Genomic DNA, 16,725 nt, shown 5'->3' with positions numbered 1-16,725 from the left:
TCTATGATATGAGACTGACTTGTGAGAAGGCGAGTTGGTTACTGGTGTGATAGACCGAGAAGTATGGGAAGCATACTGGTCTCGGCCAAGACGTGGGTCTGAGGAACAGTGAACCCCGTCCCGTTTCAGCATTAGAAGAGTGCTGGCTATGAGAGGCAGCGGAAGAGACACATATAAGAGGGCCTTGATGGAACAAAGGCGCCTATGGGAACGCATTGGAAACATGTGTAGGGAGGAGAATCCGTGCACCGTATGGTTTGATGCGGACGCAGAAGGCAAGTTAGGTTGACCTCGGCGCTAGAAGATTTCTCTCGCTACACATGTAGTCCGAGACCATTCAAGAGGATGGAAACCTATATGAAGAAGGTCTGTTAGTGCGTTCAGTAACTCTGTCAGATAAGTGGCCCGGGGATGCATGGAGCGAGCAAGGACCAAGGGTAGAGTTGCTTGTGTGTTGGAAAAGCACATTGTCCCTATGCTGTCTGTCTGAATGCACAAAGATCTGTTGCAGAGGCAGTATTGGAAGGCATAAGGGCATAACTCATGGCTACAAGCTCCAGGAAGTTCATGTGAAACTGTGCCTGGAGCGGAATAGATGCATATTGGGTTGAGAAGATGTTAGGTCAAACTTTACAACCCTGAGTAAATGCAAGCATTAGCAGGAGCAGACTAGGTTTTGGTTCTAGATCAACAATATGGATGAGGGACGAAAGCGGTTGATCAGCTTAGACCCACTGATAATGAAATTTCACTGAACCTAACCCATAGCAATTTTGGATCTATGTTGAAAGTGCATAGTGAAAAAACCCCATGGCCCAACAATGAAAGAATTGAGGGGCTGAAGTTATGGAATATGTGCACAGGGACATATAGGAATTTGTTAGATTGTCTGCATGGTTGCTAGACAGGAAGGTCATTGTGACTGTGGTGTCCAGAAGTGTTCTATAAGGGATTTATGGCAGTGACAGCAATCCTAGGTAGTAGATTTATAGTGAGTCATGAAGAAGTTAGAGCTCCTTGCTTGGATTGACTGTGGTTATGCAGCTGTCCATGCAAGGAAAAGCGTGAATGATGTTGTACTCCGTAGAGAAACAGCAGTCACCGATAGTGATTTAATGAAATACCCCAGTTGCCGAAGCTGGTGCAACCGGCAGTGCTTGGGATTGTAATATTGTTGACTCACCATGAAGCACATAGAAAGATTAGAGGCAATCTACTTACTGCAATATGGAAGCATGGTGACGAGAGATACCATTTTACCTGTGCCTTCTGAAGAAAGTTGGTATTTCTGAGGTCTAGGATGGGTGGAGAGTAACTACTTTCTGTTGAAAGAAAGAATAGTGAAATTAAAACTCCCCAACCCCCCCTCCCTCCTTCGCTTTGTAGCGTCCGGAGGAGTGTACCATAAATCTTGGTACAGAGTGGGGTGGCCACTCTGACATCTGGAGGCGTCCAACTGGCGGGGCTGATGTAACCTGGATATCATGTAACCTCCCAAGGGAGCATGAGTGGTAAAGTCTTACCCGCATTTCTGTGTGCTGTACAAGAAAACGTTGAGACCTGTCGCCAGGTTTTGAGGTGGACTTGCACTTGAGGCAGTATTTGCTGGATCTCGTGTTTAGCAGATCAGCAAATCCAACTGGAACTTCGGTCCTGAATTAGGAACCAGAAGCTAGAGTATTAATCAGTACAGGGTCCCGTTGTTGACAATGGGAGGATGTCCTGATACAATCCCAAATAAATGGTAGAGAGGTTCTCTTGGTATGGTGTCTGACATAGCTGGCAATAGCGATATGTGACACTAATACGGTTCTTGGAAGACAGATGACCTAGAACCTTTCGAACCATGTGGCTCGAATGAGAGAACAGATCTCAATGGGAATGCCGCTGAAGCGGGATTAGAGTAGTTACCATCCGACGTAGATCACCGAAGGACGAGCCGGTGAAGATTGATGGCTCCGTGGATTTCAGGAGTCATCGAGGGGTAGCCTGTCGGATGTAACGTCCATCTCAACTCTGAAACATGGTATGGTAGCGCAGGTATAGAGGAGACAGGCTGAGCGTGGCTGGCGCTACCACAGTAATTTGTGGAGGGCCACAATCCCACACCGATGTTGGTGGGGCATGCCTCGGGTACAGGGGAGCCATTATGACTCATGAACCCGGCCCTTGTTGCAGCGGCTCAATGTGTTGTGACGCCAGTCCAGAATTCTTCGGAACTTGTTCCGGTGTTTCTGGAAGGATAGCACCGATGTGCTGGATGGCGTCGGTGGCGGAGGGTCACTGTGCCAGTGACAATGAGTGCCACGGTGCTCGGCCCGGTCTTTCCCCAGTGCCGAGGTGGATGCCCTCGCTGTCTTGGATGGCGAATGTTGACGGACTGTCAGCATGCCTGCACTGCTCCTGCCACTGATGGAATCGACCTGGGAATCGATGGCATCGACCCGGGCATTGATGGCATTAAACTGGACAGACCCAGGCATCGATGGCATTGAACTGGGCATCGACGCCATCGATGGAATCGATCCAGGCATCGACAGCATCAATGAATCAACCCAGGCATCGATGCCATCGATGGAACCGACCTGGGCATCGATGGAATAGACGATGGCATCGATGGAACCGACCTGGGCATTGATGGCACCGATGGATTCGACGATGGCATTGATGGAAGTGTCCTGGGCATTGATGACCGATAAAATAAACGATGGCATCGATGGAAATGACCCTGGCACTGATGGAAGTGCCCTGGGCGATGATGGCATTGACCCGGGTATTGATGGCACTGATGACACAAGGGTGTGCATCGATGGCATCCAGCCAAGCAATGGTGGCATCGATGAAACCCAGGGAAAAATCAGCATCATGGATGAAAAACATGGATGGCACTGATAGAATCGATGCAGGGAACGATGGCATCAATGTACTGCGGGGGAGGGGTACCGATGGCATTGAAGAATGCAGGACGGTCTGGAAGGGGGTACTGACAGTAGCAATGGGGGCATCGACTGTGCAAGGGTACTGAGGAAATCGAAGGACCTGGATTCGCAGAGGCCCTGGCGGCAACGGAAACCGTGGAAGTCCCTGTCCCACTAACGCTAATAACCAGGCAGTGTCTCACAGAGGGACACTCACAGGCTATGTGTGGCTAACTATGAAAACATAGGGAGAGGGAAGGCCGCAGTCGGTTGGCAGGCCAGGGAGGTGACAAGAACCGACCGAAAAACAGGGCATAGTACTCACCGAGTGTCGAATAAATGTACGCGAAGGGAGACCCGTGCAGGGAAAAAGTATTTGTAAAGTAAACGTTTTAAGTGCTTCCATGAGGAAAAAGTGTTAGAATTTCTCACAGAGTTCCTAACCGCTATGCTTACTGCAGAGCGGAAAAAAGAAGACTGAGGGAGACACCTGTGGTCACAAGGATAATTGCAGGCTGAGCATGCTCAGTGCACTCAGTGTGCCAGTGTCAAAGCTTTATAGAAACTTTGTCAGAAAGGTTTTCCATACAGGGCACGCATGTTATAAAATCCAGGGTCGGCGCGCACAAGGGGGTGCGCACTTGTACACCTTGCGCACGCCAAGCCCTAGGGGAGCCCCGATAGCTTTCCACATTCCCTCCGTGGCCGCTCTGAAATCGGAGCGGCCTCGGAGGGAACTTTCCTTTCACCCCCGCACCTTCCCCTCCTTTCTACTATCTAACCCACCCCCCAGCCTTACCTAAATCCCCCCTACCTTTATTATTTAAGTTGCGCCTGCCTCTGGCACTTGGCCGACGCGTGATTCCCCAGCCTAGCAGGCCTTTGGAGGCCTCTGGCCACGCCCCCGTCCTTTCTTTCAAGCCCCGGGACATACGCAAGTCCTGGGGCTTGTGCGCGTCGCCCAGCCAATGCAAAATAGGCTCAGCGCGCATAAGAGCAGGTTTTCGGGGTTACACGTGTAACCCTTTGAAAATCCGCCCCTTATTCTGCGAGCAACAACCAGACCTACATTTCTAAAAGATGCAGCACAATGAACTGATGCAGTACTTTCATTCTTAACAGACCCAAGTGTGAAGAAGCAATTCATTTTAGTTACCCAGTTTATTTTTAATTAGTTGAACATGTCATTAGCAACAAGATTTACAACAGAAGAATATAGCATTTATACTTTCTATTCATTCTCTTTCTGTTCATCGAGCGGTAGATGAAACCAATAGACTAGAATCAGTAATTATACAGACAGCTTTTGTAGTAGCAAACCCTGGCTATAACTGCTTACTAACTGCCTGTACTAAGTCAAACAACGGGCCTGCTGTGTATTATAAGTATCTGAAGTATACATGATTTACCAAAGGCAACCAGTTTTGGTGTAAAAAGTTCAAAAACAAGGATGCATATTATAAAGCTGGGGAGGAGTACAGAGGCATTTCTTAACACAAACGGTGAAAGACACATGAAAGTATCAAGCCTTAAATCAGATGGTACGGCATTCTAGAATTTGGGTCCGGCTAATGACAGGGCTCTTTCTCTGACACAGTTTAAGTGAGCCAGCCTAGGAGATGGTATTGTTAATAAGCCTTTATTACTAGAGCACACATTTCATTGAGGTGTATGAAAATGGAGGACAGCATTAATCCATGCAACATTGTCATTAAATAGAGATTTATGAATCAGGGACAAAACTTTGAATTGGATTTGGTAAAAAATGGGCAACCAATGCAAATCTTTTAAAACGGGTGTAATATGGTCGTACTTTTTGGAGCCTGTTAAAATTCTCATGGCTGCATTCTGGAGTAATTGGAGGGGTCTGATAGTGGCTAATGGAAGGCCCAGCATGAGGGCATTACAATGTGTTGTTTTTATTGTATTTTAAATCTATATTGTAAACCACCTTGGTCAGCTTGCTGTATGTGCAGTATAGAAAAAAATGTGAAATAAATAAAAGGAAAGAGTGAATATGTTTGGATAGTGTGGTGGTGAAATTGCTGGATGCGAGGCTTAGAATAATTCATGATAATGGGGACAACACTGATAAAATGTATATAGAGGTATCTAAGATGGAAAACTCAGTGGAGGATGAAGGAGAAACTGTACCACAAGATGACCCAGATTACAGTCACTCAAACTCAAGCACCTGTATGCAGCCATGGAAGTGGAGTAACCATCCCAGGATGAGGAAGAACCTAAGTTATGTGCCCCAAAGTCACAGGATCAGCCACCACTGCGTCTAGGAAGTAAAGGGTCATGGTGGTTGATGACTTTCTTCTTAGGCCTACAGAGACATCCATCTGCTGATCGGACATGTTGTCTGAGAAGGTGTGCTGCCAGACTAAGGATAGGGGACAGGAAGATCTGAATCATAACAGAGAGACTGCTGAGAATCATCAAGCTTACTATTATTTGATGCTGCACATCCATGTTGGCACAAATGATACTGCCACACATTTCTGGAATGTATCAAAAATGGGTTCATGGCTCTGGGAGAGCGGGTGAAGTAGATAGGTAGACAAATAGATTTTACACTTGGATCTAATTTTTGTGTGTTAACTAGCCTGTGAGGCCTATGAGGTACTTACAAACCCCTGAACTTGGTGCTTCTCCTCTTTTCTTAATCCCGTTGGGCATTGGATCCCGGGATCTGTATTGCAGAGGAGCTCCTGCTCAACTTGGCAATGAGAGAGCTTGACATGGCTCCACTTCAAGAACAACAACTCTGGCTTTTCATCAACCTGCACAACGCCTCCATTTTCTAGGCCCTGATTCTCTGGGTCCTTGTAGACATCCGGCCACAGTGATAATAATTAGGTGCCTAATGGTTTAGCTCCAGATACTGGTAAAAGATGTTATAAGCCATCAGTAATGGACATCTTCGTACCTCATCCAGTGGCAGTCCTTGAAGCCACTGGACATGGTGGTCTTGGAGCTGAACATTTTTCTGAAAAATGCTGTTGCAGTGAGGGAACTCAAAGCAGAGGATGAGAAGAAAAAACCTAGAAAACCAACTCTGAGAAGAGAAAGGGTACACGTCTGTGCAGGAGCTCTGATAAAAAAAATACTGAGGGACCCACAAGGCAGCACCCACACATGAACTCGTGCACATGCTCAGTAGAGCAACAACTTTATGAGCTATGACAGTAGGGTTCTTTTGATGCTGTTAGATGATGTTATCCATGTATCAAGGTTAATTCAGCCCTGCTTGCCGATGGAGAAAGTGTAAATTAAACAAAAATACTTCTAGATAGTTTGTGGTTTCTGCATATAATTAGAAGGTTCTTGCCATTCATTTTAGGGTAAATTTTCAAAACACTACATGCGTAAAAATGAGCATGTATGTAGGTAAGTAGCATCTACTTTTGTATTCAGTTTTTTCTAATTGCTGAAAACAAGTGCGTATTTTCACTTTTGTGTGCTACGCGCCTAACAAAGGAGCAATCTAGGGGCATTCTGGAGTGGGATCAACACTGACACATGTAGATTTACCAACTTACTCATGAAATTTTACACCTGATAAGCGATGATAAATATGTTTATTGTGTAATCTGGGTGAAATGGGGGGAGTTCAGGCTGAAGAACCAGGAGAGTCTTATTGACCGGACAAACTGATGGACTGATTAGTAAAACTGGTAATTTCTTTGATGTGCGAATGTTTAAAATACACTGATTTATGTGAGTTAAGTCCTACTTTATTTTTGTGTGGAAAATCAATATGCATATATTTTAAAATTAGGTAGGAAAATATGTATTTTCAATGCATTGCATGTATTTGCGAGTAAGCCTGGATATGCTTGTACATCATACGCATGGGTTGTATAATACTACCATAGATCTGCTCATGGTATATACGTACATATATGATGTTGCGCACACTTGTTTAAAAATAATCCTATTTTTACACACAGTTGCATATACATATATATAGATATATACAGTTGTGCTCATAAGTTTATATACAGCTGGCAGAATTGGTAAGATGTTTTAAGAAAACATGAATGATCAGACAAAACCCTTGTGTTATTTTTACTTCTGCTATAGAGGAGATGCAACTTAAACATTTAAAGAACTTAGCCATTTCTGCTGGGTTTCAAGGGTCGGTTAACTAGGGGGAGGGCAGGCTATCAAACCAGGGGGTTTAGGAGGACCTAGATGCTAAGTGCCCAATGCCCATTCTAAAATATTCTGATGTATGTGGCAGAATGGGGATTTATGTGGCTAGGCATGTGCCCGCTTAAAATTAGGCACTCAAGTTATAAAATGGCCGTGTATCTGGGCATGCACTGATGTACGCATGCCAAAATGCGTCCACATGCCGGTTTGAAAGTTACCAACCCTTTGTTTTGACAAACTTTGAAATGACAAGAATACAAAGGTTTTTAATATTACAGCTATTAGATGCCACTAAAGCTAACACAGGAGTGGAGGAGCAGCCTAGTGGTTAGACCTACAGGCTGCAAACCAGGGAAGCGGGGGTTCAATCCAACCTTTGCTCCTCGTAACCTTGGGTAATTCACTTCATCCTCTGTTGCCTCAGGTTAAATTGAAGGCTGATTTACTAAGGCTTTCCTCCCATTCTGTCTCTATGGGAAAAATGCTTAGTAAATTGACCCCCTTAAATTGTGAGCCTTCTGGGGATAGGGTTATACCTACAATACCTGAATGTATTATGTTTTGAAGTGCCTGAAAGGTGAAATATAAAATAAATAAAACAAACAAGTAAAAACACAAAACCAAGCTCAATAGTGTTCTTCCTTTCATTTACCTAAATAAAATTTTACCGCTTTCTCTTGCAAATACTTGAGCTATTTGATCATGCACAAACTAATAGAGATGCTATTCATTTTTTGCCTTCAGTCTTTCGATTTTCATAAACCAAAATGTATTTAACATTTCCCCTTCCAGTACTCACACAATCTGCTGAGATTTTTCCAGGTTTGTAGTGTAAGGCATATCTTCGAATGCAAATGATTAATTAAATGGCCACACACATAAGAACCAGGCCACAAGAACCTGGCAATTACCCAGGCACTAAGAAGATCCCATGCTACTGATGCAATTAATAGCAGTGGCTAATTGGGTTTGTAAATATACAGCTCTACAGGACTCATAAACCAGTAAGAAAATTTAAAATGCACAATACAATTGAATCATGTTTGTTGCACTTGGCTAAATAAAATGCTACATTGTTTTTGTTAGCAAAAAATGGCAGTACCAAGGATAAATATATAAATGCAACAAATGCCCCCTTTCCTCCCCCAAAACTAAACAATTCCAACAAGAGATGGTCCGGAAGAGTGCTTACCGTATAAAGCTCATTAAGGACTTTCATTAAATCCTCATGAAGTTGGTATGCAATCTCTTTGCTCTGTAATTAAAACAAGTTGACAGAATTAAGACTTTCAGCTCATAAAATATTTTACTTATGTACAATTTTATGGCTCTCATAGTTACTCAAATTATGAAGCCTGATAATGTTGCCATCTCTCCTTGTTAAACACTAAGGGTGGATTGACTTCCTGTCTTTTGGGGCTCCAGTGGATGAATATTTGAGGAATTTCAAGCTTCTGCAAATAGTAACTGCTGTAAAAAGATCTATTTGGGAGATTCGTGGGGTGTTAAAAAAATATTCAGCATGGCACATAAAAGACATTTGGGGTGCACAGGAGTTAAAACCAGCATGGAGATATTCCAGTAGCACCTTCTTTTTTATTTGTAGATATTTTTCTTCATTACAAGCAGAGCTCCCTGATAGGAAAAATCCCATCCCAGTTATATACAGAAATTTAAATTAAAGGAAAGGTCATAATGCAAAGTACAAAACTGGCCGATTTGGAAACTAAGCCCACAAAAACTGGGAGTGTATCTGGGGTGGGGGTGGGGAGGGAACAGGCAAATAATTTTAAAGAACAAAAGAAGAGAAAAACATTTAGCCAGCATGCATACAATGAAGTCAACCCTCCACCAGAGGGGCCTAGTCATTAACCTCAGTCTTTGACCTCCCTTCAATGAATCTCTGACCTTGCATGAGATCATGAAAAGTAAAAGCAACCTCCTCAAATGTAATGAAACAATTTGCAGGAAATTTTAAGAACGATTCTGCCCTTAAGTTGGTCAATGTAGGTAAGAAAGCTTTTCCCGAATCTGTCTGCTAAAGTAAATCCTGACCGCAGCTCTATAGAACATTACATCCTTGTTATGAAAGAAGGCTTTGAGAGCCCAGCCCCTATCAGGCTCCAAGGCAAAAATTGCCAATTGCACCTTGTATTTATTGATTTTATTTAAGGTAATTTATAACCCACTATTCTGAGAAAGCTTGCTCATAGCAGATTATAGAAAATATTATTCTGCCAATAACTACCTTGTAAGTTACGTATTAGTCTATTTATTTTCTACCAGTTTGAAATCCTTAACCTAAATTTTTGATGTTTATCTGTTGCTGTTCTGTGTTTCTTGTAAAGGTTACGCACTCCTAGTGGCCATCCATTCTGTTATATGTAAACCGGTACGATGTGTAAACGGATATCGGTATATAAAAATGTTAAAATAAATAAATAAATATTATCCATAAAAGTATGTACATAAGACTGTCCACACATTAAAATCTTCTGCTCTACCTATAGACTGCTGCACAATGGGTAAGCCCTTGCCAGGTACTTGTGACTTGGATTGGCCACTATTGGAAACAGGACTCTGGGCTTGATAGACCCTTGGTCTGACCCAGTACGGCATATCTTATGTATTTGAGGTGTGGAACAAAAAAATCTGATTATATTTACTTCCACCCAGAGAAGAAATATCTCCAGAAGATCTCTTGACAACTGGGCAGTTCCTATTTCAGTCAATGGGAAAGATTCTGTCACTTATTTTCTTTTGGCTATATTTTATTTATTTATTTCGAAGTTTTTTATATACCGCGGCACGTTAATAACATCACCTCGGTTCACAATCAACAGTAAATTAGCAACAAGCTTTACAATCAAAAGGAGAATAAACTCGGGAGTACATAATAAATCAATTAAGAACAAATTTGACGACATAGTTAAGCACTAATCAAATTAACTTAAAGATAATCATAGTCTGTTGAAAATAATGATAATATAATCCTAACTGATCTATTTGGGGAAGCATATAAAATCCCAAAAGATCTATTGGAGAAGCAGTACAAGTAATGGGAATTTGAGAAAATGGAAAAGATCATTGTGAGTATGCTTGTTCAAACAGCCAAGTTTTGAGGTTCTGCTTGAATTTTTTGTGGCAGGGTTCAAGACGCAGATCAGTGGGCATTTTGATCCAGATATTGGTTCCTGCGATAGTGAAAGCGCGGTCTCTTGTAGAAACGTGTTTGATGTGTTTAAGTGAAGAGGACGCAAGTTTGGCTTGGTGTATTTTTCTTATTGGTCTCTTTGACGTGTGGAATAGGAATTGTCAAAATATATGTCAAATATAATTGTCAAAATATATGTCAAAATGGCAAGTCTAACTCAAAGTTATATGATTTTACTTCATCACATGCCACAAGGCTGAAAGGCAACACAATGTTGTACATTGAAAAATAACTAGCTATACTTTCCAATTAAAAAAATAAATTTTAAAGAGAAAATAGCATTTCTTTTGCAGCACTTACATTGTGGCACTAAACTTTTTAATAGTGTTTTGCCAGATTCTGTCTCTAACACAACCAGCCTAACTTCACATGCCCCACTCTTCCAATCGCACCTCCTTCTTATATCTTCTGACCTAAACATACTCTACCTGTAGCCACCCTGTGAACACACCTACATATTCTTCCACTCATACTAATCAATCATGCTCACATACAAACATGTCTACAAGAAAAGTTACAAAGTATATTATTTGTATAAAAAGTACAGATTTTACTAAAAGCCATGCAAATAAAGGAAGTCCCAGGCCCAGGGGTAGGGGCCCAGGGAGGCACCAGCTCAGCTCAGCTGGAGAAGCTCCAGCTTGATTTTACCAAGCTGGGTAGGCCCAGGCCTGTGGCTTTATTGGGGGTGGAAGGCCTAGGGGAGGGCATTTTCAAAGAACTTTATTTTTTTTTAACAAGGAAACAATATATAGCACACATAGCGGATTTGAAAAAACAAATATGCAACAGACATATGAAGCAGCTTTACAAAGAACTTTATAAATCTGTACTCATCCCATCTGTGCTTTTCGACTAACAATGTTGGCCAACGTATAGCCAGTATCTACCCCATATGTTTTGATGCACTGCTATGTTATTCTATGGGGTGTAAGTTAATTATTTTTTTTAACTTTCTGTTTATTGAAATTCTCAGTTAATTACAAAGAATACACTTTGCACAGAAACCTAGAGAAGAGCTAACATAAAAACAGAAATCTTAAGCATTACATCTATACAATAAAACTTCACTTCTCTCAAGAAGACCAACAATAGGAGGGGGGTGGGCAGGAAATTCAAATAACTACATATTAGAAAAGGTATAACATAAGGATCCATCCACCCCACAGATGCTATGGATCCAATTTAGGAAGAAAGGAGATAAGGAGAAGCAGCCCCAGCCCTTCCATTCAAAGATTCTCTCAACTGTTCAGGCATAAAAAAAATATAAGTATTAGCATGCCATTTAAGAATACATTTACAGGAAGTTAATTTTTCAGTTATTTATTTATTTATTTATTTAAATACTTTTCTATACCGAAGATCATGTACAAGTACATATCGGTTCGGTTTACAGTGAACCAACATTTGGAAATTACATCAAACAATATATTGTACAGCAAAACTATATGAACATAATTAACAAAATTGTATGCGAATAGAGTTATAGTTGAACAAGCATGACGAGTGGAATATGGGGAAAATCAAAAAAGGAAAAACATGATAGTCAGCACAGGGAGTACATTATAAAGGTTACGGGGACATTTCGGTCAGTTAGTCACGTCAGTTAGTCTCATGTACTTGTTTGTGCTAAGGTACAGAAGATGGCTATTGTGAATCGTACTGCATGGATTAGCTGATCACTTAACTTATGCTGGTATGTATTCACTGTACAAACTTAATAAACTTAATAAACTTAATAAACATAGTGTGGCAGGAAAATCACTTTGCCCAAGAAGGTCCCCAACTATATTTTCAATTTTACTCCAAAACTCCTTAAGCAAAGTAAATGTCTACCATATATGCAAGTATGACTCTTCCTCACTGCAAGCTCTCCAATAGCATCTAAAGCAGGGGTGGTCAACTCCATTCCTCGAGAGCTACAAACAGGCCAAGTTTTCAGGGAATCCATGATGAATATGCATGAGATATATGTGCATACAATGGATGCAGTTCATGCAAATCTATTTCACACCCAACAAGGACTAAACTTCATAATCTGGGTAAACAAATAAGCGTGGGGGTAGCTTGCTTATTATGGTGGTTACTACCCTAAACCAATTGAATACATATACAATGCTGCTCTAGGCTTCTACGGCAGGGGGAAAAGTGGAAAACAGGATTTACATTCAGGCAACAACCAACAAGGACAGAACTTCACAATCTGGGTAAACAATCGTGGGGGTAGCTGCTTATTACGGCGGTTAATACCCTAAACCAATTAAGTCTGATACATCACTTTGAAAGCATATACAGCATTGCTATCTGCTTCAACGGTAGGGGGGAAGTGAGGAAAACAGGATTTACATTCAGACATCATCCAACAAGGCATTGATCTGTGCAATCTGGGTAAACAAGCATCAGGGTAACTTGCTTGATGCGGTGGTTACAACCCTTAACCATAAGCCTTATGCTCACCTTTGATGCAACTCCAACATTACTCTTTGCATCAATGACAGGGGATGGCAGGAAATTTGAATCAAACAGTTACCAACAAGAGCCCTGAAGTTGGTGCTTGGTGAAACAGAAGTATGGGAAAATAAGTGTGTAAGCTTGCTGGGCAGACTGGATGGGCTGTTTGGTCTTTTTCTGCCGCCATTTCTATGTTTCTATGATATCCTGAAAACCAGGCCTGTTTGTGGCTCTCAAGGACTGGAGTTGGCCACCCCTGATAAAAGGATGATGAGGAGGTCCTCACGAAGAACAGTAGGCATCTATATGTTCTATGAAAAACTGAATGTATTCTAATTGCAAGAAAAAACTCTGGATCAAAAACCACACCACCCTTCCAAATTGACAACATCCACATTCAAATTAAAGACAACGTAAAAGACCTAGGCATATGGCTAGACAATGAACTAAACTACAAAAAACACATTACTACTAGAACAAAAGAGGGCTTTCATAAACTACAAGTAATCAAACACTTAAAACCGCTGCTTCACTCCCATGATTTCAAAACCGTCCTACAAGCCCTCATCTTTACCAGTTTGGACTATTGCAACTCTCTCCTGATTGGTTTACCTAAAACATCTTTAAAACCCTTGCAGTTACTTCAAAATGCTGCAGCCAGAGTCCTGACGGGTAAAAGAAAATCTGACCACATAACCCCCGTCCTCAACAATTTACAGTGGCTACCGATAGAGAAAAGAATAGAATTCAAAGTTCTCACAATTCTTCACAAAGCAATTTACAAAGCAGACTACACAGCCCTTGCTAACATTATACATATTCATAGATCACTTTGCACAACAAGTAAACTCCAACTAGTGATCCCATCTCTTCCACATGCTAAACTGTCCTCCACTAGAAACAGAGCCATTTCCATCATCGGCCCGAAGTTATGGAATTCGTTACCTCATCACCTGACCGCTCAAGAAAATATAAAATCTTTTAAAAAAGACCTTAAAGCCTGGCTACTCAGCCAAACTCTCTAAGACAACACTCTCAATAACTATAAAGGATAAATCGACAGATCTATCCCTTTGTGTGTTCCTCCATCTGACACACAATCTCCCTACAATGACTATCTTTATTTCTGACTACCAGAATCATTCCCATTTTGTTCTACAGCAGATATCCCCTACATGATTTGAATTCAGATTTTTTACATATTTTAATTTATATCTTAATCAGTTATATGCTATTGTTCTATACCAGTGTTTACATTTTTTTGCTGTTAAATTACCTTAAATATGTATCAGGTTGTTATAACTGTAAACCGGAGTGAAGGCAACTCTGCTATACCTCGGTATATAAAATATGCTAAATAAATAAATAAAATAAATGCAAGCGTTTGTACATTTATTCCACCATGCACTGCCTTCCAAATTCTTTTCGAATCCCCCTCCTCTAATCCTAGATCCTCATTATGTTGAGCTATCAAGGATACAGAAGTTCCTTTGATAGCCCTGAATGGTGGAGAAATTATCTTACATCCTTCTTCCTCCAACATGAAAACATTTTTCACCCTAGGAGGCTCTCTCTTAGTCCAATCACCCCCCTCCATTTTTGAAAGAGCCTATCTAATCCTTGTATAAGCTTCCCATGTCTCTACTCTCAAAATGAACTCACTTTTCAAATTATCAAATTAAATCCACCCTTCCTTATTCCATAACTGGCCAAAGATTCTCAGCCCAGCACTCCAGCAGTTTTCCATCTCCAGATTAAATGTGGTAACATCTCAATAAAACAGACATTTTGGCCTTACAGTGGAATATTACTGGTTGCCGAAATCAACACAGTCAAATTGAAAACAATGTTCTGCCAGTGTCCTCTTGTGTGAGGAGCCTTGGCTTTCAAATTGATTCTACCTTAAAATTCAATAACTAAATCAAACCAGTTGTTCGATCGGGCTTTTATAAGTTATGTATTCTACAGAACCTTAAAACATTACTACCATCCTCACCTTTCTTGTCAGTTGTCCAGGCACAAATACTACCTTTAGTGGATTTAGTGGATTATTGCAATGATACATTAAGCTTCCTGCATTAACTTTAAAAGCTCTACAGATGTTACAAAATGCCACAGCTAGGCTAATTTCAAGGATCTCTATTATGCGCGATCACATTACTCCCATGCTCAAATCTCTGCATTGACTCCCTATTCATTCATGAGTCATTTATAAAATTGCTCTTTTAGAACACAAACTCTTGGCATTGGATGGACTCTTTTCCTTGAGTTAATGCACTTTTTGCTACCCAATCTTTACGCTCCTCTGAAAGAGGCCTTTTAGAAGTTCCAACAGTTTGGCAAGCTCTATCTGAAATATGGGAGTGTGCATTCTCGGTGATAGCACCAGAACTGTGGAATTCGTTACCACAAGCTCTCCATCTCACAACATGCACCAAAATGTTCAAAGCAATATTAAATACTCATCTAGCATTTAATGGGTAATTTAAAAGGAACAAATCTTTGTTCTGACTCATAATTATGCTACTATGTGTTTAAGTTTGTTGTATTTTGTTTTGATAATTTTTTATGTCTGTTTTGACTGTAAACCGCTCCAGGCGACATTAGGTGGCGATATAGAAATTGTTAATATAGATAAAGTTTGTTCCATTCTATACAGTCTTTCTGAATCTTATTAACCACAGGGACATAATTAGTCTCATATATAGATGACTGCGTATTCTGAAATGAATAGGCCCAAATATTTAAGCCTGCCCTTTACCAATTTAATGTGGGACATAAGTACCCCAGTTTTCAGAGGGAAAGTTAACTTTACAGCCTGATATCCTCATATCATCTAAAACATTTAAAAGTCCAGGGATGGATGTTTTAATATTAGTTAAAAACAGCAGGATATCATCTGCATATGAGACTTCCCATTAAATTAACCCAGATATCATGGGTCTGCCTAGACCAACTGGGCCAACATTTCTAGGACCAAGTCGAACAAGAGGGAGGGAGGGCAGCCTTGCTGAGTATGATGCAATACAGGAAAAAATTCAACAGTGAGCCACTGATCAGGACTCTGGCCTGGGGATGAGAGTCCACATGTACCTCCACCAACAGAAGAGGAAGCTCCAGATGTAAGGGGAAGGAGAGAAGACAAAAGGAGAGGTGAGTGGAAGGGAAGCTAGTGTGAGAGGAAAGGAGGAGGAGGAGGAGGCCATGCTTGAGAGAAGGGAAGGGCAGCAAGCCTGAGAGGAAGGGTGTATGTGAGTGTGGAGTGTGGAGTGGGGGAGATCAAAGGGGTGCATGTGTGTGAGGAGTGGAGGGAAAAGGATTGAGGTGGGAGGTAAAGTGGGGAAGAGAAGGGAGTGTGAGTGAGGAAGGGAGGGAAGTGAGGATAGAGGGCAGAAGAGAAGGGAGTATGAAAGGGTAAGAATGGGAGGGTGAGAAAGGGAGTGAAAGTGTAAGTAAAGAGGGACTGGAAGGAAAGAGTGTGAGGAAAGAGAGGGTGGAAAAAAGGGGGAGAAAAGGCAGAGAACGAGAGAGCGCAAGAGCAAATGGGGGTGTATGAATGGGAGAAAATGTGCCTCAAACACCTCACCTTACCAATTACCTCCCCCATTTCCTCAGGGGACAGATGCTGAGGAAGAGGACTTTTGGAGTACAAAACTGGTATATGATTAAATCGAGTGCTATTATCCAACCAGTTTATGGCGGAACAAACACATATTATGAGAGCAGAAATGATAAAGTGAAGTTGAGAAATCCGGTGGTTTAGTTTGTTCTGCTGTTCCTGGGTCGTACAGACATACAGTATATTTTAGATGTGATAGCAGGTTTGTTTCCATTTGTTTTTTGTGAAAAAGATTTGTCACATGATAGTTACACACGATTTTTAAATTTCAAGTTAATTTTACTGCAAGGGCCTCTAAACTACTTTCAGCACTAGGCATATCATTAGGCATATTCATAGTAATTTTTAAATGCCCTTAC

At 41.3% G+C, this 16,725-nt stretch overlaps 1 protein-coding gene across 5 annotated transcripts in view; it reads right to left on the bottom strand.

Moving 5' to 3' along the window:
- Positions 1-16,725, bottom strand: part of SRGAP1 (SLIT-ROBO Rho GTPase activating protein 1) — a 483,812-nt gene that overhangs the window by 191,192 nt on the left and 275,895 nt on the right. For all 5 annotated transcript variants that reach the window (XM_029615376.1, XM_029615375.1, XM_029615378.1 and 2 more), the window contains exon 4: positions 8,275-8,337. In XM_029615376.1, coding sequence (XP_029471236.1) covers positions 8,275-8,337 — 63 coding nt within the window. The remainder of the gene's footprint in view (positions 1-8,274; positions 8,338-16,725) is intronic.

This window comes from Rhinatrema bivittatum, chromosome 9, assembly GCF_901001135.1.
Source record: "Rhinatrema bivittatum chromosome 9, aRhiBiv1.1, whole genome shotgun sequence".
NCBI classification, from domain to species: Eukaryota; Metazoa; Chordata; class Amphibia; order Gymnophiona; family Rhinatrematidae; genus Rhinatrema; species Rhinatrema bivittatum.
This window is presented reverse-complemented; position numbering and strand designations above follow the sequence as displayed.